Source organism: Patella vulgata, chromosome 3 (genome assembly GCF_932274485.2).
Source record: "Patella vulgata chromosome 3, xgPatVulg1.2, whole genome shotgun sequence".
In the NCBI taxonomy this organism is placed as follows: Eukaryota; Metazoa; Mollusca; class Gastropoda; family Patellidae; genus Patella; species Patella vulgata.
In genome coordinates, this window is record NC_065881.2 from 84,292,857 (window position 1) to 84,315,986 (window position 23,130).

General features: G+C 36.4%; 1 protein-coding gene across 1 annotated transcript; it reads left to right on the forward strand.

The window, feature by feature from the left end:
• Positions 1-2,970: 2,970 nt before the first annotated feature.
• On the forward strand, positions 2,971-11,452 carry LOC126815065 (uncharacterized; the record flags this gene model as incomplete). Its single annotated transcript, XM_050540598.1, has 3 exons — positions 2,971-3,061; positions 3,251-3,360; positions 11,435-11,452. Coding segments are annotated over 3 exons (219 nt in total), but the record flags the coding sequence as incomplete, so codon positions are not given.
• Between the last annotated feature and the right edge of the window lie 11,678 nt (positions 11,453-23,130).

Consider the following 23,130-nt stretch of genomic DNA (forward strand, 5'->3'; position numbering starts at 1 on the left):
GAATCCGTGAGTCTCACGGAAAAAAAACAAGTTAGTTGACACGACTGCAGTGTAGTTATATAAGGGGAATACCCAAATGACTGTCTGATCAGTGTAGTTATAGAAGGGGGATACCAAAAAGATTAACCGTATTACTGAATTGAAAACAGTAACAAAAATGTATTTGATTTAACTGAATCATTTTAAGTTCAAGAGAATACTTTGGCAGAATCAGTGTCAATGGGCCAATGGTTAAACATATTATGTAAAGGCGACGGTTAATCAAGTTCGTAGAGTGGAAGTATGTGAATATTGGTGGCGTTGACGATCATGTTACATGTGTACATAACTAATAGTCACTATTTATTTGTGTATTTTAGTGATGATGAGATAATAACGTCTACTTGATATACATTATACCAACAGCTAAACAGGATGGATGCTGAAAGGTTCGTATATTTAATAGACCAGGGGCCTATTTCACGAAATTTTAACTAAGATAAAATCCAAATTTTAGTAATTTGATTGGATAATATTCGGTTGATTTTAGTGCTTAGCCAATCAAAATTGAAGTATCTACTAAAATTTGTATTTTATCTTTAGTTAAAATTTCGTGAAACAGGGCCCTGGCTTAAGAATCTGTCCACTAGCCTATTGTAGACACTCTGAACATCCGAGTTAACTATTGTTTGCCTTTTGTAGATACGGTGAACATCAGTGTAACTGGGTTAAGGTATTGTGTTTACAAACAACTCTGGTGGACAGATTATAATAACACTCTAACTAAACAGATAATTCATGTGCATTTACAAAATTACGTATTTAAAAAATCGATTTGTTTTATAATATAGCTGTATTTGATTATTTTTTGATTAAATTTAACTTGAAGAAATTCATGAGGCAGAATACGTTGAGTTTGTAAATAGTTATTGTATACTATTAAAAAAAAGTAGGGGATATTTGATTTTGGGGGCATAATACTAAAATATGCAAATGACTACGAAAAAAGTCACTATAGAACCTAACAGAAGAAACATTTCCAGTTACATGTGACGCCCAAAAGCACCAATAGCTACCGCATGGAATGCAGGTGATGCTTGGGATCATCATGGGGGTCCAACCCAAGATTTGCACGACTCTGACTTTGAATGTTACAGTCATTGTGGCATTGAATTCCAGGGTGGAAACATCAGTTTAATTGTTTTAGTGACCAGAAAACAAATTTTGATATGCGTCGGCTTACCCAAAATGAAAGGTTACGTGCCCTTGGCATGCTACAGATCGGCACAACACAGGCGGTTGTGGCGCGGACGATGAATGTTTCTCAGTCTGTCATAAGCAGGCTATGGACCAGATACCGTGATACACAATCTGTACAGGACAGACCACGCTCAGGTCGACCAAGGGCGACAACTCAAGCCCAGGATCGATTTATCCGTACCTTGGCCTTGAGAAATCGTGTCATCACAGCAAATCAGATCAGCGCTCGTCTTCAAACAGACACTGGTGTGAGAGTGAGTGGCCAGACAATTCGGAATCGACTGCATAGGGGTCACCTTCGCGCCCGACGTCCTCGCGTGATCCTTTGTTTGAGAGATCATCACATTCAGGCAAGACGTCGTTGGTGTAGGGATCGTCAACACTGGGATAATCGACGCTGGAGCAATGTGATGTTTTCAGATGAGTCAAGGTTCACTGTTGATTTTTTGGACAGACGTAGGAGGGTGTGGCGTCGTCGAAACGAGCGCTTCCAAGACGTTAACGTCATCAGACATGATCGATTTGGGGGTGGTTCTGTTATGGTGTGGGGAGGCATCACTGTTGCTGGAAGAGCGGCTTTACATGTTGTTGCAGGGCGTGTTACAGGCCAGTACTACCGGGACAACATCTTGGCAGTCCATGTTGTGCCGTTCGCACGACGTCATGGCCGCCGTTTCATCTTCCAGGATGACAACGCAAGATGTCACAGGGCCAGGATCGTTACATGTTACCTCCAACAACAGAACATCACCACATTACCTTGGCCAGCACTGAGTCCCGACCTCTCCCCCATCGAGCATGTCTGGGACATGCTTGGACAGAGGTTACGTCAACGTCAACAACGTCCTGCCAATGTCCAAGAACAGGAATGGGACAATCTGGACCAAAATGACCTTAGACGTCTCATTAGGAGTATGCCACGTCGGATCAATGCTTGTTTGGCAAACAGAGGAGGATTTACCCGTTACTGACTTGGTTGTGATGCTGTGGTAACTTTGCTGTTTGACCCCGGGTATCATTTTACCCTTATAATGGTCAGTCTGTGCCTTACTTAGTCTAACGATCATTTGGAATAAATCGATGAATGATCATTTGGAATAAATCGATGAATGTGAACTTCATTTCATTTTGTCATTTGTTTCTTCGTCAGTTTCATTAGGTGACTTTAATAACACTTAAAAATCAAATATCCCCTACTTTTTTTGAATTGATATTTATATCATCTTTATAACTCAAACAACATGTTTGATATCTTTTAGGGCACTGAAGTCAGTACTACGCCAAGCCGAAAAAGGTGGAAATATAGAAGAAGTAGTTGAAACATTATCATTACAAGATAAGAAACAAGTTTTACTTATAGCCGCTAAATCCCGTTGGTATGAAGTTGTAATATATCTTGTAGACCATGGTATTGGTGTGCAATGGGTTGATAGTCGCCAGAGCAACCTACTGCACTTACTTTTATATAGCTACACAATTAACTACATGCTTGACGGAACATGCGAAGATCGTTTAATACAATGTATAGTTAAATTAGTCGACGCCAATCCGTTGAATGAAGATAAAGATACACCTATATCTATAGCTGTTAGAAAACAGCTGCATGGAGTTGTGACGTATCTATTAGAACATGGTGTTGATATTCATTATGTTGATAGTCGCCAGAACAATCTACTGCACTTACTTTTAACGTACGATTACTGCGGTAGCAGATATGACAATACTAAGGGGCGGTTAAATTGTGTGGGTAAATTGGTCGACGCTGGTGCAGACACCAATCAGTTAAATGAAGAGAAAGATACACCTATATCTATAGCTGCTAGTAAAGGGTTGTATGAAGTTGTAATATATCTGTTAGAACATGGAGTTGATTTACATTATATTGAGAGCTGTCAGAACAACCTGATCCATATACTTTTAGATAGCTCTAACATATATTACCTAAATAACAATACGGGTAGACGGGATTTATTATTACAATGTGTAGTAAAATTAGTTGATGCTGGTGTAGACGTCAAACACGTGAATGGTGATAAAGTAACACCTGTAGTTGTAGCCGCTAGAAAAGGATTGTATGACGTCGTGAAATATATGTTAAAGCATGGTATTGATTTACATTATGTTGATAGCCGTCAAAACAACTTGATACATATACTTTTAGATAGCTATGACAATGACAGTGTTAAGAACACTGATAGACGTGATTTGTTACAATGCGTGGTTAATTTAGTTGATGCTGGTGTAGACGTCAACCAGGTGAATGACGGTAAAATGACGCCTATATTTATAGCCGCTAGAGACGGATTGTGTGAAGTTGTGATATATCTGTTAAAGCGCGGTGTCGATATACATTATGTTGATAGTTTTAAATGCAACATTCTTCACTGCGTTTTAGGTTATATATATTCATATGAGGAATCAGAAGAGAAATATATACAGCTCGTTAATACAATCATAAACATGGGAATAGACATAGACCAACCAGATTATAAAGGTAATACCCCGTTGTTCTATGTCGCCGTTCTGTCTTGGTGAATTTTACAGAATGCGGTTGAAGTTAGAGGCAGAAAAGGACATACATGTTCGATTAAAATGTAAATTGATTAACATTTTATTAGAAGCTGGTTGTAATGTAAACCATCAAATCGAACTAGGACGAACGGCTTATATTCACCATATACAACACCAAGTCGATATCAGTATATTAAAACTATTGATTCCACATTCTGATCTAAGTTTAACGGATAATTAGTTATTGTGTTGGATATCACCTGATCAATTCTACAGCCGTCTTTAAACTTTTAGTAGATTCAGGTTCAAACCTGATGTCACACAACAACGGAGTTAGGTTATTACATGGTATTTTAAACTGTAAGAGGTTAGGGATGTTCAGTTATTACATTAGGGTAAAGTTGATTGTTAATGGTGTTACAGCTGAAGGAGAAAACATGCTCCATCTTTTAGCTTATGTTAAGTATGGTTATTCTGTCAAGAAGTTTAGCTGGTTGTTAAATAACGAGCTAGACATCAACCATCTCTATTCTAAATCCAACACGCCTACTATGATAGCTTCCTTTATATTAAACAGTAAATATTTAGAACTGTTGACACGTCATCCCAGACTAGAGATAAATGCACAAAATAACCAGGGTCACACGACTCGACATCTTTGTATCATTGGATTTACGATGTTTAAAGATGGTTTGAACAAGAGACAGGTAAATGGTGTTAAGAATTATTGTAAACAGATATATCCAATATACATGGCTTGTATTGATAGTTTACTTGGTGTTGATGGTATTAATGTAAATATCCACGACAATAGAGGGAGAACTAGTTTAATGATGGCTGCTATGAAAAACGATAGAGTTCTTACAAGGAAACTACTTCAGACTGGTGCCATAGTTACCGTGTTAGACTATTCAGGAAGATCTGCCCTACAATATCTGGGTATTTATCAGAGTGTGTTTGATTTGACTTGTTTTAAATTACTTCTATCTAATGGTAATACTGAACAATGCAAAACACATCCTTGCTGGCGATACTGTTAACATCTTCTGTGAGGCTGATTTTATAAATCCGATTGAAAGTCTGGTTTCTGTGGAATGGACATTATTGGGAATAACGGAGAAGGTTAAGTATTTAGAATTATCTCATTTAGTTAATGGTTTTCTTGTACTAAATGATGTTCTACGCCCACCAGATTACAACTTAGACCATATTGATGATGGCTGTAAGGATTTAGATGATTATGATGGCTATGATATAGATACAGATAGAGATGATGATTATAGTCAATATAACTACCAGAATTGTACTCTCAATACCGATCATGAACTAAGACAAGATTACATACGAATGAATAGACTTCCAAGTGGTGATTACGTTTTTGATTATCTTGAATTTTATGGTGATAAGTATGGTGACAATGATTGTGATACCGTTATATAATTCGCCATACGGATGATGGTATTTCCAAATGGTGGTGATACGCGGAAATCATAATTTAAATTATTTCCCTTTCTACATTCTGTCGACTCTTACATTCAGTACAGATGTCGTCAATATTTTTAAACCACCGGCAACAACTCTTTTAATAAAATAAAATAAAATACCTGGTGACATTTAAGAGAGAGAGAACCCATGAGGTTGGACAGGCGGCCCTATTCCTTGTCACGTACAATCGAAACCACGCCAGTTGACTCTGTGGCAGACCTTATGATACCGCGCACGTGCTAATCATTCGGCCATCCACCCCCATGCGTAGGTGATCATTTGAAGAAAAACAGTTGAGCCGTTTTTTTTGTGAAAAATAGACCATGTAGTGTCCGTAACCTTTAAAAAGAGAACAAAATCAAGTTCAAATTCAAATAAATAAAAATATTGTAGATTGAAATGTATAATATTTCTAAAGATCACATTGTATTGTAAGTTTTCAGTGATTTTCATGCACATGTCCACTGTGATTCTGAAAATTTTACAGAAATACGCCAGATCATTGGCCAAGAGGGAAGATGTTATCTCTGATACTCTCTCAGATTGGTCTAAGTCTATCAGTCGTTTACTTAAAAGAAGAATTTATATGCAACGTTTGTTAGATGATACTAGGCCTAAATCTATTTTCAATGATGTTAGCATTGTTGAAAATCTCAACGCCTTACATGACAAGTAGTCATTGTACCGGCTGACAAAGTGTCCAATAACTTAGTGTTTATATGTAAACTATATTATTATGACTGCCTGTTCAAAGAACTTAATTTCGGGAAATCAATCGACAGTGCTACGTATAAACGCTCTACGCTTAGTAAGGATGAAATTATATCCAATCACTGATCTGTACTCACTTCATTTGGTACTCCACGTGGAGATATCTATACAGATCTGCCCTTGTTATATTGGATACCTAAACTACATAAAAATCCCCACAAGCAACGTTTTATAGCAGGTTCATCCCGTTGTTCCACAAAACCACTTTCAAAAGTATTGACATCTATACTAACGGCAGTGAAAGAGGGTATTCAAAAATACTGTGACAAAATATACTCTCGTAGTGGTTTTAATCAAATGTGGATATTAAAAAATTCCAAAGAACTACTTGATGGTTTACAATCTAGATCACTTGCTTCAATCTCATCTATACAAACGTTTGACTTTTCTACTTTGTACACTAAAATTACCCATAGTAAATTAAAAGCCCGGTTAAAAGACATTATTCACAGTGTCTTTTCATCTAAATCGGGAAATGTTAGATATCAATATTTAGTTGTTAATTACAATTCCACATATTTTGTTAAGAACCATAGTGATTCCAAAAATAAATTCACCGCCAACAAGATAATTCAGATGTTGGATTTTTTAATTGATAATACCTTTGTTGAATTTGGAGGGGAAATTTATCAGCAAGTGGTAGGTATCCCCATGGCCACCAACTGTGCACCTTTGCTTGCTGATTTGTTTCTCTATTCCTACGAGGCCGATTACATACAGGCACTCGTAAAATCAAATAAACGATTAGTCAGACATTTTAATTTCACCTATGTTCTATCACTGAATAATCCAAAATTTAGTGATTATGTAGAATTCATATATCCTGATGAGCTCGAAATTAAAAACACTACTGACAGTGACAATTACGCTTCCTACTTGGATCTGCGTCTCGATTTTGACAATTGCCATAAACTTAATGTTAAATTGTACGATAAACGTGATGACTTTGACTTTCCGATTGTTAACTTCCCATTTATTAGTAGTAACATTCCAATATCACCAATGATCGGGTAGCTTCGGCTACTGTGACTCCATCTGAGACAATTTCTGTCCGCCTTCCACCTGCTTCTTCCATCTTTACAGCTGAACTCCAGGCCATTCTACAGGCCTTGGAGTTCATTCAATCATCATCTATATTTAAATATATAATATTTACTGATTCTTTGTCCTCCCTACAAGCAATAAACAACAAACAGCTTGATCACCCATTAGTGGCAGACATTTATCGTCTGCTACTATCATTCGAGAGTACCAGCAAGGACATTGTCCTTTGCTGGCTCCCCAGTCATATGGATATCAAAGGGAATGATCAAGCAGACTCGGCTGCCAAGTCTGCTTTAGATCTTCCCATATCTGAATTTTTAACGCCATATAAAGATTTTAAATTTATTATAAATAATTTCATTTATGGCCGCTGGCAACGGTCTTGGGATCTTGCAGGCACAAATAAACTTCATCACATTAAACCTCTTTTAGGAGATTGGCCAAGCTCCTATAGAACCAGCAGGAGGGATGAAGTTGTTTTGTGCCGCTCTCGCATTGGTCATACTTTTTAAAATCATATTTTCATTTTGAAGCGAGAGCCTCAACCAGAATGTGTTCACTGTCATGTTCCTTTGACAGTAAAACACATCTTGATTGAGTGCAATCATCTCAAGAACGTAAGATCGAAATATTACCGTTGCCAGTCTCTACGTCATCTATTTGCCCAACCGGGTTTATATTGTAACATACTAGACTTTTTAAAAGAGACATGTTTTTATCATAAATTTTAATTGTATATTTATCACTTCATTTTTGTATTTTAAATATTAATATGCATAAAAGGTTTATTTCATTTTTAATTTTAGTTACTGTGATATTGTTTTTATTTATGCATATAATACTATTTCTGTGATATTTATTTAACTTGTCTCGCATAAATCACCATATGTTTGGCGCAATATAGCCCGGTTGGAGCTGACGTGCCATTAAACAACATTTCATTTCATTTCATTTCCAATATCACCAGCTTATGGAGTGTTTGTGTCTCAACTAATTTGTTACGCGAGAGCTTGTTCATTTTATTCTGATTTTTTAAGTAGATCGAGGCATTTGTCATCTAAGCTTCAACTACAGGGATACGTGTGACTTAGGACTTCGAATTTTGTCTTATGGTTTGGATTGTTCGTACTTGGTTTTATTGTAGTTATAAATCCGTAATATACTGTCTATTTGTATAATTCAACTACCAACATTTATTATAGGAAATGTTCTATAACCATACATTTAGTCACAGATAATACATTAATTTAAGTTTCAAAATGAAATCTATTGAAGTGAGACAGCATAACCCAAAAATAGCTATTTTGGGACATGTTTATTGCTGTAACTCAACAACGAAGATATATTGACATAAAATTTAGTGGTCTTTAGGAGAGGTCATTATTGCAAATGTTGATTATAAGAAATGGACTGTAAATTCCAAACTGGGTATAACATTAACTATATACCTTATATATTTTATTCGTGTATATAAATTAAAGTATAGTAACACTTACCTTTTAATGGATACACTATATACCTAATCTATGTATGTAAATATATGTTATTATTGTATATAAATTATAGTATAATAACACTTTATTCTTGGATGGCAATCGCCTTCCAGTTGTGGATCAAACCAAATTTCTGGGGCTGATATTTGATAAGAAATTATCATTTATCCCCCACATTAAAAGCCTCAAAAAGAAATGTCTGAAAGCCCTCAACATATTGAGAGTCTTATCAAATACTGACTGGGGAGCAGATCGTAAGGTCTTGCTTCGATTATATCGAGCATTAGTTAGATCAAAACTCGATTATGGGTGTATTGTGTATGGGTCTGCCCGCGAGTCTTATCTCAAAGGGCTCGACACCATAAACAACCAGGGACTTAGAATCAGTTTAGGAGCATTTCGTACATCTCCAGTGGACAGTTTATACGTCGAGGCGCATGAGCCCTCGCTGCACAACAGACGTGATAAACTTGCCCTGCAGTATGCTACGAAAATGGCATCTTTACCAAATCATTTTTCATTTAACACCATATTTAGACATATCATGAGCATTTGTATCTGGTGAAGACTAATGTTATTCCATCGTTCGGTATTCGCATACAACCCCTTTTGTCTGAGGCTGGTATTGCGAATATCCCTGTCTTTAGGACTCCACCGTGGGCTATATCTCCCCAAAGATCGATTTCGATCTTACTCAACATAAAAAGAGAGATACTAGCTCTGCGGTGTTCCAATCTCTCTTTAGAGAGTTAAGGTCTAAGTATGGTGATTATGCTCCTATTTACACAGATGGTTCTAAAGATGACGACCGGGTAGCTTCTGCTACCGTGACACCATCTGAGACCATTTCTGTATGTCTTCCATCTGCTGCTTCAATATTTACAGCTGAGCTTCAGGCCATTCTTCAGGCCTTGGAGTTCATACAATCCTCTTCATCTTTAAAGCATATCAACTTTACTGATTCTCTGTCCTCGCTTCAGGCAATTAACAATAAACAGCTTGAACACCCATTAGTAGCAGATGTTTATCGTCTGCTACTATCGTACGAGTTTAGCAGCAAAGACGTTGTCTTTTGCTGGCTCCCCAGTCACGTTGGTATAAGGGGGAATGATCAAGCAGATTTTGCTGCCAAAGCTGCTTTAGATCTTCCCCAATCACCCTTTTTAATACCATATAAAGATTTTAAATCATGTATAAAATCATTTTATTTATGACCGCTGGCAACGGTCTTGGGATCTTGCAGGCACAAATAAACTTCATCACATTAAGCCTCTCTTAGGAGATTGGCCAAGCTCCTATAGAACCAACAGGAGGGATGAAGTTGTTTTGTGTCGTTCTCGTATTGGTCATTCTTTTTTAACTCACATTTTCATATTAAAGCGAGAGCCTCAACCAGAATGTGAAAACTGTCATGTTCCTTTGACAGTTAAGCACATTTTGATTGAGTGCAAGCATCTCAAACATATAAGATCACGATATTACCGTTGCCAGTCATTATATCACTTGTTTGCCCAACCAGAGTTATATTGTGAAATGCTAAACTTTTTAAAAGAGACAGGTTGTTATTATAAATTTTAATTTGTATATATATATCTATATGTAATATATCATATTTTAAATGTTTATATGCATCAAAGATTGTTTTTTATTATTAAATTTGATATACTGTGATATTGTTTTTATTTATGCATATAAAATCTTGTGACACCATTTAGCCTGTCTCGAAAGAACCACCATATGTGTGGCGCAATATAGCCCGGTTGGAGCTGACGCGCCATAAAACCATATTTCATTTCATTTATAATAACACTTACCTTGTAATTGATACACTATATACCTAATCTATGTATGTAAACATATGTTATTATTGTATATAAATTAAAGTACAGCAACATATACTCTGTACGTAGATACTATATATCTAATCTATGTTTGTAAATATATATTATTCTTTAATATAGATTATAGTATAGTTTATACGCTCGTACTTGTACTGGATATACTATATACCTATTCCATGTATGTATTATTCGTTGATATGCATTAAAGAATGGATACATCGGTGGTTTTACTAGAAACAAATTATAAATTAAGGTATAACATCATATACTCTGTATATACTATATATGTAAATATTATTCTTTGATATACATTAAAGAATGGATACATCTGTTGTTTGTTTTACTGCGAACAAATTAGAACATAGCCATAAGTGGTATAGCCCACGATCCTAACTGCTTGACTCCGCGGACCAGTACATTTAGCACAGAGAGTGAGAAATGGGATTTAACATTCGCTCGGCACAAACTATATCAATTCGAGCCAAGGTTCCATTGTATGTTGGGTCCTTTACCAGTGGGATGTAACTTGTCTACAACGTCATAGATCGTGTGTCGATTCCTGTGCGTCGTCCGATTCCTGGTGAAATATGCAAAATGAGAAAACATTTCTTATCAGTTAGAGATTGGAGAGGGGTTCACTAGTCCGCGGGTTCACTAGTCGCCACTATAACAAATACTATAAATATGGGTATCAAAAAACATAATCCGAACCCTAACCCTAACCCTAATAATAGATATTGATGGACTAATGAACCCGCTGACTAGTGTGCCATAACCCTAACCCAACCCCTATAATAAATATCGGTGGACTAATGAACCGCGGACTAGTGAGCATTCCCCAGGGATTGCAGTGAAAACTCCAGCAAGATACCAAACCCCTAACCCCAACAACAGCTCTTGTCTGGACCACCCTGGATCAACCAGCTGCCATTCTCACAACCTGTGTTTTGCCACTACCTTGACAATATCCAATTTCGAAACACCCCAACCCGTCCGCTCAATTTATCTGTTTAATTCCCTATTTGTTTTGGTCATGGGTGTAATTCTAAGGAGAATAATTTGGTCTAGTAATATGGATGGCGGGATTTGTGCTAAAGAACGCATATGTATATTAATATTATTGCCTTGATTAATTATTCTCCATTGTCAAAATTAAAATGTTTATGAAATATTGGGAGAAACACAGAAGGGTATAGTTTGTGATGATATGATACATGAATTGAATTATAAATTAATAAACACATTATGCCATCTTAATGGTAAGGAATGGAATGTGTCTGTTGGCCAAATTTGGAAATGAGTGTCTGCTGGTATGCAAGGCATGAGACATGACCAACCACACGACTAAATTACGTCAAATTGGACCAATGAGAAAATGGGTAGCGAGAATCCAAGCTTAGAAAAACACTCGAGATGCGCGTGCGTTATGAGAGACCGTTGATGTCCAAGTGGCAACATCTGGGTTGAGGGATAGAGCGAATGACTTTATTATAATCTAAGCTTGTATCCTATGTATCGGAGCTTAATATAAATCTGTAATCAAGATGCAGTATATTCGATCACAATGTGAAGTTGTCAATAATGAGAAATGTCAGAATGATTTAAAGAAATACACAACGTCTTATGTCCGAGTGGCATTTAAAGATACGTCCTAACCAGTTAAAGAATTAGAAATACAACCAGAGACAATACTAGACGAGCACAAGAGCTGTTCCAAAATATGTAGTAAGAAATGAAATGAAATGAAATGAAATGGGGTTTAACGTCCTACTGTTTTGTTCCTAAACTGGGCTAATGAAGGCGTGCATACGCCATACAGTGTGCTATGAGGGAAAGTTTGCCCGGGCAGCGGCGCTACGGCCTACTCTTATACCGAATTCCAACTGCCAAGGGATTTTTTACGTACACGCCAATTTGTAGACGGGACCTCGGTCTTTCGTCCCATCCGAACGACTAGACAGCTGCCCTTGACAGGCCCTCCGTCCTGCATCACTGACAAGGGGAAACCACGCCGGAAAATCTGGATGAACTTTCTCTTCAATGCAGGGATCGAATATGTAGTAAAAAACGGTGCATGGGTCAGACGCCGGATGTGGCGATCGGTTTTGCGACATGTCCGCTGTCCACGTCTGACAGACAATCCATGCTACTACACTGGACCTTGGTGGGTCTTAGATTTAAAGTACCCCGGGGATATAGACAACCAAAAGCAAGTGCCACACATCGGAATAGCACTAAAAAACTCTAAACCCAGTACGTAAGATTGGTCAGCTTTGAAAATGTTTCGTTGGACCAGCCTGACAACTTTTCATTATGTTTGTATTTGTTGTTTAAGCTAAGATATTTCTCGATTCTAATTATATGTAAACTTTCGTCGACTTACTGGAGCCTGTGGACATGGAACAATCCAGAATTAACTCATTATCGCTCTTCAAAAATCGTTTAAAGAGACGCGTCTTCGAGAATTACTGTCAAATCAATGCTACGTAAGTGTTCGACTCGGTTTTCTATGTATGCGATCTTGTAAGTTTGGCTACAGAGGAATATCATGAAAATGTTCATAAAGTAAAGTGGAGTTAGTCTAACCCTGGTATTTTGGTATCCAGTTGGCTATGCGCGTACAGTTGGCGCGCGCGGGTGTGTGTGTGTGGGGGTGGGGGTGGGGGGGGGGGGCTTAATCATACAGGTCGCTTTCTAATTCGGGAGATGTGTCAGAATGCAACAAATCGCATTTGTTTGGTTTTTTTTCAAAATTCCCCTTCGTGACAAAATAAAACCGCCGGTACAATTACTGAAAGATAAAAAGGTGTTGTTGATGATAACAGTATATTTATCACCCGATGTATCTATTATAAAAGTTTTATCAAGATGACCTCACGCTGATTATCAAAAATAATAACATCTACTCCCAGTCCATATCAGTGTACATGTGAAGTAGGTATGTACGCTACAGGTGAGTATTGATCATATTATTATTTCATGTTTTAATATCTGTATGTGGGTAGTACATATAGCTGAATACCTTGTGTCATTCAGATACTATAATATATTACTTGATTCCATATCGCAGGACTGGGGGTTGAATGGCCGAATGGTTAGCGCGTACTCGTTGTCTCACCAGGTCTGTCACTCAGTTAACTGGCGTGTTTTCAATTCACCGGTTGTACGTGGCATAGAGTAGGGTCGCCTGTCCAATCCCGTGGGTTTTGTCTCGGTCCTCCGGTTTCCTCCCCCTGATAAAGACCCCTACGCACAAGTGAATTATTAAAATACAATTGAAAAATATGTGTCGAGAGGACTTTACCCCCGCCCTCTCTCTCTCTCTCTCTCCCTCTCTCTCTCTCTCGTTCGAAAAATCGCGTTTTAGATTCTACGAAAAATAGCGCTTTTAGCCTGTGGACCAATTTTGATCCGATTTTGAAAACCGTTCAATTGTATCACCGTCACACTCTAATGGCGGTTTGAGTTCAAATTTCGTGAAAATCGGACCTGGCTCACAAAAGGGCTGGTTTAAATATTTATCCGATTGTGATAAAACTTAAAATGTATATTTATATTCCAAAAACTAGATTCCTTTCGATAGTCTCGCATATCCGACCATACTTTCATACATTATGGCCCCTGAGTGTAGCATTGGGATAATGGGTTGATGAAACTTATTGGTAGGGGGCCTACTCAGTGATCTGCGACCTTCAGTTCCGGGGTTACTGCACCTTCTCCAAAAACCCTGTTTACCCATAGAGGCTTCCGTAAACATTAAAAAGAATTTTCATCGAGTGTTGAACATTTTACCATGTGTATGCCGTTAAACACCATTTTTTAATTTGTATTTTATTTTTAGCAACAATACTGATATCATAGTAAATTTATCAAGATCTTAAACATAATAATATAGAAAACAATACACTGATTGTAATACAACCATTTGTTACATTTCAGGATCAACTATTGTTAACAAAGAGGTTGAATGGGGCAAGTTAGCTGAGGACCGAGAAAGGGTCCTACGGATCATAGATTATCTGGTAACTCATCACCCAGACAAAATAAAACCCCTGCAAGAATTACTGAAAGGTAGCAGTGGTATGGATTATTATAACAGGAGGTTTTTGGCCAGATGTTTTAATAGAGGTGACATCAAATTGGCGGCAGGGAGATTATCAAGAATATTAACGTCTACATATGATCCCAATTCATATCCTTATTTTATACGATGTCTACATAAGTTGGATTTATCATATGTAGTAGACATGTTCGATAAAGGCGAGTATTGATCCTAGTTCATGTTTGAATATCAGGTGGGGTGGGTGGCCGAAAGGTTAACGCTGTATCATAAGATCTGTCATTGAGCTAACCGGCGTGATTTCGATTCCCCGGTTGTATGTGACAAGGAGTAGGGTCGCCTGTCCAACCCTGTGGGTTTGCTCCAGGTCCTCCGGTTTCATCTCCACTGCTAAAGACCCCTACGCACAAACGAATTATTGAAATAAAATTGAACCATATGTTAGTCCCAAATGAACTAGTTTGTGTCGAATGAACGCCAAGCCCACCTCTCTCTCGGGTTTAATATCATAAACAGGTTGATATTGAGTTACTTTGTCTGTAGGCATTTGTGCGGGTAGTACATATAGCTGAATACACTTGAAATACTGGATACCACCATGTTTCCATTTCACACATTAATTTCTTAAAGTTGAAATACAGCGATGTCTGTAATATACAGATTAACCTACTGGTCTAGAGCTAACCTGCTTAGCACCACCACCAACAACACAACCACCACCAGTATACCACCACATACATACTCTTACAGTTCACTGCATTGGCCGAGAGAGTTCATCGCGATTTTCCGACATGGCTTCCCCTTGTCAGTGGTGCATGACGGGGGGTCTCACATGAACAACCGTCTTGTCGTTCGAATGGGACGAAAAACCGAGGCACTGTGTATACACCCATCACCACACATTCTATGCTGCTATGCCTGTGAATTGAAGATTAATAATGATCTTTCATTTTGATTACAGGAAACATTGCTGAACATGTTGACAGTACCGACAAGGGACTAGATTTAAAGAGGTTTCAAGAATCTAAGCCTGATCTTTAAAAGCTAGAAAAAGGGAGATCAATAGGGTTAAGTGACCACTGGTCACAAACTGGGTCATTGCCGAACTAGCATTTTACTAACTGGTTATACTAGAAATTCTGAACTTGTCAGAAAAATTTGGCGAATATATATAATGTCTTCTTCATTAGTGCATTGATTAAATTTTGATTTAAACAAGAATACCCAAAGCTTACACAAGAAATTTCAGAAATACATTAACCAAGTATTCTAATTAACTGTGTAGTGGGTAATTGGTAGTTTTAATACTGAATGTGGGCGTGACCAGCCTCTCTTCTCATACGCCCTAATCGGTATCCATGCTTGTTTTACAAGTATGGCGATTGTTTAGGGCGTTAGCTTGTCTTTATTTAATTATTTCTGTTGTTTTGTAATCGGAGGTCAGCTTTAAAACCTTAATCAACGAGGCCTAGTGTTTTTAAAATTTATAACAAATACAGGTCTTGGAGATATGCCACTATCATTTGTACATTTTATGTGATATTTGATTATATGACCTCGTATTTGAATAAATTATAAACCTAAGAATAAATCACACCAAGTATTCTTCACCATTTACTTATGTGAATGGGTAAGTGAATTGTGCACATCGGCTTTATTCTTCACATTTGCAAACTACTAGACCCTTTAGAATAGGCAGATTTTTATCGACAATTTTAATTGTAAATATATATATCACCTTGTTGTTCATTTTTAAATATGAGTGTACACGAAATTGTGTTTTTTTATTTTTAATTATTTAATATATTGTGATATGTGACCGGTAACAGCCAACGGACATGCTCAATTAACGCTACGATGTAAAATAGCTACTTGAGCTTAACTTTAAAAAACATTTTTTTGCGAAATCCGATGCTGTAACTTGTCTATTATTGGAGTAATCCAGACAAATTTAAATATTTAATTAATTTAGTGTATAAATTACCCCAAGTGACTCATTTGGCTGTCACCATGTACTCATTTGTGTACATGAATACTTTGTAATATTATATAGTTTGTCTTTCACAAGATAGCCCGGTTCGAGCTGACGTGCCATAAAACCATATTTAATTCATTCATTCATTATCCATATTTGTCCCGCTCTGATAATCAAATTGTACTGTGTTCAATCCCAGTGTCTGGCACAATATAGCCCGATTCGAGCTGACGTGCCATAAAACCATATTTAATTCATTCATTCATTATCCATATTTGTCCCGCTCTGATAATCAAATTGTACTGTGTTCAATCCCAGTGATGGCCGAGAAAGGAGTTTGTGATTGTCGGGTGTGGTTGTCACGGATGGACGGTCTGGCAAGGAACGACGTCTAGTTAATATAAGAATATAAATTGGTGATAATCATGCGCGTGTCAATGAATTTAAGCAAAAGGGTGTGGGGGGATCCGGGTGGGAGACAACGTCAAATGGGAGACCAGAGGGTCTGGGAAAATATTGCTACCCATCTAGGGTCAGGTCCAATGATTCTCATGTTTGTTTGTTCGACATCATTTCGATGAATGTAGGACAACAAAATATGCTCTGGATGAGCAGCTTGTCTCCCCCCCCCCCCCGCCCCACCTTGCCTGGACTCACGCCAAATAGTTCATGTGGTCTGTATTTGGTTTATGGAGTAAGACTAGGCTAGTAATTGTTTCCACTGACTATTACTCTAATTATAGCAACACCTCCTACCCCCAAACAGTCATATGGGTATATGTCTTTCAGTTCAGCTGGTCCTAGATTATGGAACGAACTTCCACAACAGATGATCAAGAATCAACAGACTTTTAATCAATTTAAATCCGCACACTAAAAACTTTCCTTTTGAGTATCTGTTAACATCGGGAAGACGCTATATAAAACTCCTCAATTATTACTATTATTTTGTATGTCACATTTTGTTGACGTGTGCGTATAGATTTGGTTAAGAGTATTCTGATTTACATTTTCTGCCAGATTTGAGCAACTATTCATGAATTGGTAGTAGAGGGATGTCCCCGCCCCGTTTCGATATTTTGATCAGATGATTACTACATGCTTGACTCTTTGTATATTAAAATCATCAGAATATTTAAAAATAAAGATTGATGTCAATAGGGAAGAGAGTTATTAGCTTGAACCCACGAATATTAAAATAGATTTATCTCCCTTGCATAAAGAAGCTAACCTTCTGATATCGACATTAAAAAGGGGAAGACATATTTCACCAGGTAACTACAAGATGGTTTAAGTAAATAGGTGAGTTGTTATAATAAAAGACTGTAGAGACGTCAAACAGAATATAAATGGTATATCAATATATTAGGATGCGTTTCTGACAGGTGCTAGTTAATACACATTCGAATCGTTTAGTCAAACCTTATCAATTCAACACTGTTTTATATTAAAACATCTACAAAATATTTATTATGGCGGGATTTAGGCCCGAAGGTTTTTTTTGTATTTACATAATGGACAGTCTTGGACTATTATCAAACTTAAAATATACCACCATAAAGATACAAATAATGGATAGTTTTCTAAACGAACAAGCCACAAAAATAATGGATAAATACTTAAAACTACATGCACATGAATGCATATGACAAAACACTCCAATCATATATGCAAGCACACACAGACAGTCCAAAATATTCATTTAGTAAGATGTCTTCAAGTGGAGACGACATGTTTATAACACATTGTAACACAAATTAGAAATTTCCTCGATTCTGATTGGTCGAAAAGTGTGGTCGAATGGACAATAAACCCCCTCTAAATTATCAAGGCGAATTACTGCGTATAAATATAACAGTGTACTTTTTTCATTTTTGTGCTCAATGATCTTCCTCAACTCAAATCTTTATTGGCAAATATCTTCAAGGAATTCTGCACACATGACTATCACACCATTTTCAAACATCATCTTTTATGAAATCACATTTCTGAAATACATAAAACAGTAGAAAATCAGTCATAAATTAATTAAAATCGTTTTCAGGTATCCAAATATATTCGTAACTAGGCAGTGACAGTGTCAGTAGGCCTATGTTTTCTTTTTTTGTAGGCGAGCTTCACTCACCAATTGTTATTAATCAAGTGGTGGATTTTTTTTAAAAATCATGCTTTCAAAATCTGACAAGCATGATCTACCTAATAATAAGTCATTAGTCACAAGGAATCGCTTGAAAATACAATATGAGGGATTCGAATGTAGCAGCTGAAATATAGGCCTAATCATTATCATTGCCAAAATTGTCATTTGTTGACAGCACGTCAGAACAGCTACATAGAAGCAATGCAAAAGCTCGCTAGGGGCGCCACTGATACTGCTTTTATCACTATCAAAAAATCTGACGGCAAAATGTGCCGTTTTTGTTCCGCGACTTCGGGAAGGTGTATGACCACCAACACCAATGACTTTTTACTTTTCGTGAAGAGGAGAAAACAGAGTTTGTGTAGAGCGTGGTTTGGTCATTCAGAAACGTATTTATGACTGATTTTTTATATTTTGAAAAAATAAAATGATTACAAAAAGGCAAAAACGACGCTCGTCACTGGAAGTAAACGTATTTTCTCATAAAATGACCCCTTTTCTTGTTATATTGACCTATATTTCATTCATCAACCGTTGGAACTAGTGCCAGAACTCAGGAAAACAAATCATGTGGAAGAAAAGTTCAGGGGCACGATTTTCGCGTGTTCTTTTTAGGGGTATATAGTCTGGTGCACGGTTTGAATTCTTTCTCTTGTATTGTTACAATATTTTATTGATTCTAATAACACTTCCCTGAAATTAATTTTTTTTAAAAATTATATCTTGGATTACTTTCTATTTTGTTGGTGATCAAATGACAGCCATATGGAATCTGTTACAAGAAAATGAAATGGAGTTTAATGTTCTACTCCTACTGGGCTAATGAAGACGGTGAGGACGTGAGTGAGGGGAACACGCCATTGCAGTGTGCTATGAGAGGAAATTTTGCAAAACAGCCGTCCAACAGCCTAGTGCAGAGCCTACTCTTATTTCGAATTCCAACTGTCTAGGGTTCTTTTATGCGCACACGGGACATGAGTTTTCCATTCTACCCAAATGACTATGTTGTAACTTGCTAGGCCTCCCCTCGTACATCCGCGGGGAGGCTGGTGTGTATAACACAATGAATTTGCTCGGCCAATGCAGGAATTGAACACGGCACATCCAGTTGAGTGAGCCAACGTCCTACCCACTGAGCTACCGTGGCTCCCTGTTGCCAGAAAAGAGAATGGGCTAGAGTATAGGATGTCCAGTGCTCCATCCCCAGAATTCACTTTGTTTCGAGGATCATAGAACCTGACAATGATAAGTTGAATGAAAAACAATGTTGTGCGTACGTATTGGTGGCACACATCAAACATCCCTAGGTACCTACATATCGAGGAGCAGTGTCGGAAGTTGTTATAAGGATTAATTCTACCAGAATAAAGCAATACCCGTTATTTGAGGGCCATCATATGTGAATTCTATCTTAAAAAGTCTTCAACGCAAATTAACAAAATTTGGGGGTTTTATCCATGTTGCAGACCCAATATCAAAACAAATAAATTATATAGCCCAAATTTAAAAAATTCAATAGATAGTTAATGGTTGGAAGGATATTTCCTGAAAATTTGATGCCAATATCTCCAAAAGTTGCTGAGAAATGGTCTTCGGTCGCTTTTTTGGCATATTTTTTTAAAAAAAGTGTATACTGACATCAATCAATTTGGGGTCTTAAAAGTGCAATAACTTTTTTATTTGTTAACCGATTTTTAATTTTTGGGGGGTTTCTTAAATGGGAAGGGGGTTGGAATGCTACTAAATATTCAGTTTTAGTCCGATTGAAAAATATAAACAAGCTTTTGCATTGCTATACATAGCAACCACTGGCATCTTAGACTAGACATCATTATCATGGTTTATATGGTATTTTAGAGGATGGAAGTATGAACTTCAATTGTGTAAAGAAGAACTAGCTACAACATTGTGATAACAGTCTGCAAAATAAAATAATAAAGGCTGGAAACTTACATGAAACTCCCGAAGCGAAGTCATTTTTGTTGCCAAGAGTTTCTCCTCTTTTAGTCTAGGATAGCAGGGCGGAATTTATTCAATCACGTTGACATTCGTCTCGAAATACCGCAATAATACTAATTTCTTGTTCTTTTAAAAATCTTCAAACGTTAAAAATATTTTTTGTTGTCGATATCCGAATAACATTTTCTTTCATAATTCATTTACCAGCAACTCGAGACTCAAACATTTTAAATTTGCAGGTAATATTTTGAAAAATGAACGCAAGCGCGTGACCAAATAACGACTTTTTAAAATGAGTGTAAAAATGTTTCCTAAATACTTCCAAAGAGAATCTCCAAATATTTGTGCTACAATATCGATAAACACGTTCTTGTTACGTATTTATCGGGTGTTTATTGTCCATTTAACCATGCTTGAATTATCCATTAGAACAACTCGACGCTGTCGCGTCTCGTGTTCTAATGATTCAAGCATGGTTAAATGGACAATAAACCCCTCTAAATACGTAACAGGAAGTGTTTATCTCCTAAATATACCCCCTCTTAATACGTAACAGGAAGTGTTTATCTCCTAATTCGAAAACAAATAATAATGATGAGCATATTTGTGATAAGCATTTGGGTACTTATTACATTTGGCGATATATTCGATATGGAAGATAATAGTCGTAAAAACTGTGATGTTCTTAATATGGGGGATAATAGCTGTCAAAGTTGTGATGAAAAGGGTGCTCACGAAAATGATTTAAATATTGATAATATTCTTAGTACTGTGGTTAATATGGAGGGTAATATGAAATTCAATATATACTCTGATATAAGTGACAGTGACACAGGTTCATGGACATAAACCAATTCACGAAATTCAAACTCAACCGTCATTATTGTGTAACGGTGATATATTTGAACGGTTATTAAAATCTGATAACAATTGTGACCTGTATAGGTTTCACAAGCTAAAAACACGTCTTTTGTTTGTTCAATCAGGGGCCATAATCCAGGAAGTTACGGTCCGTATGTGCCAATATCGCAAGGGATCTAGATCTTTGGGTTATAAACATACAAGTTCAGTTTCATCAAAATGGGATAAAATTGTTACCTCTAAAGTGTACAATCATGGGCTATAATCCATATTCCAATACAAGCCAATATCGAAAGGAACCGAGATCTCTGGTATATTTATAACCTATATTTATGACATGTCGAGTGTCCACAAACAAAATGTGAACGGATGGTCATACGCGACGTCAATATATGTCCATATGGAAGTGTGGGCGTATAAAAATATGTTATCGATCAAGTGCCGAACGTACTAATAAACAGACCAGTGACATACCCAGGCGGATTTAAGGGGAATTCTTTATGTAGGAAAGAAACCAAAATTCGCGGACAGCAAAATAGACAATATGGAAACCGTAAATTCTATACATGGACAAACACGTGAAATCAACATTCGGTCATGTGACATTTCGATAACTATTAATTTTTAATGTAATTTCATGTACTGTAATTTAATTTGTTCAGAGAATAAATTATCCCAAAATACATGTTCATTTTTCAGATAAGTGTCTATTATTGGTTAAACTGTCCATTATTTACAATAAATAATGGACAGTTTTATAAATAATTGACGATTGTTGAAGAAAAGCGTACATTCTCCTATATACTGATTTGAAAAATATCAAAGGGTGACGTCATATCTATGTGTTAAGCTTGGTTATACATGTCAAATGAACAATTATAAACTGGTCAACAGTCGAATTTCAACAAAAACTTAATCTTTAAGGATTTTGTATTTCCCTTTAATTACATACTTGATTGAGAAACTTCAATCTCTAAATGGATTATCAAATACTCAAATAAACTCAAATTAAAAATAAATACATAGGTATTTAAAGAAATCATTCAGAAAATATTTAAAGAAATCATTCAGAAAATATTTAAAGAAATCATTCAGAAAATATCTAAAGAAATCATTCAGAAAATATTTGACTGAATTGGTATTTTGTAATATATTTTTAAAAACTACATACATGCAGATATATAAATATATCGCAATTCAGTTTAACAATAATACTTACTTATACATACACATTAAAAAAAGACATAAATTGACAAACAACACACTAAAATCCATCTAAAATGTAATAGTAAAAATAACATACGAAATGAAAATGTGAAAAGAAAATGTAAAAATATTTTAACTTCGGTTTCAGTTGAATAATTTTACTGTAGAAAAGTAAAGAGTTGAAAAATGCTGATTATCCTCCATATAAGACCCACATCTAATCGTATACATGTACATACGTTTTGTCTTATGAGGCTTTGTGTGATCTACTTATTATTTAGTTACAAATATCTTGTCTCGTGACTTCAAATAGGTAATTATACACCTAAGATGTAATTGTCTTATATCGGTAAAATCGTTAATTGTGAGGACTTACTTGGTTCCTATTGTAAGCAATATGAAATAGACCAAGTATTCACATATTCCGGTCTCTCTTTTTTTTTCACAACTAAACCCTGATGTATATATAAGGAAATTAACATCAATAAAATCGAATTTTCTCAACTATAACATTTTCACACAAACAACAAATAATACGAATAAGA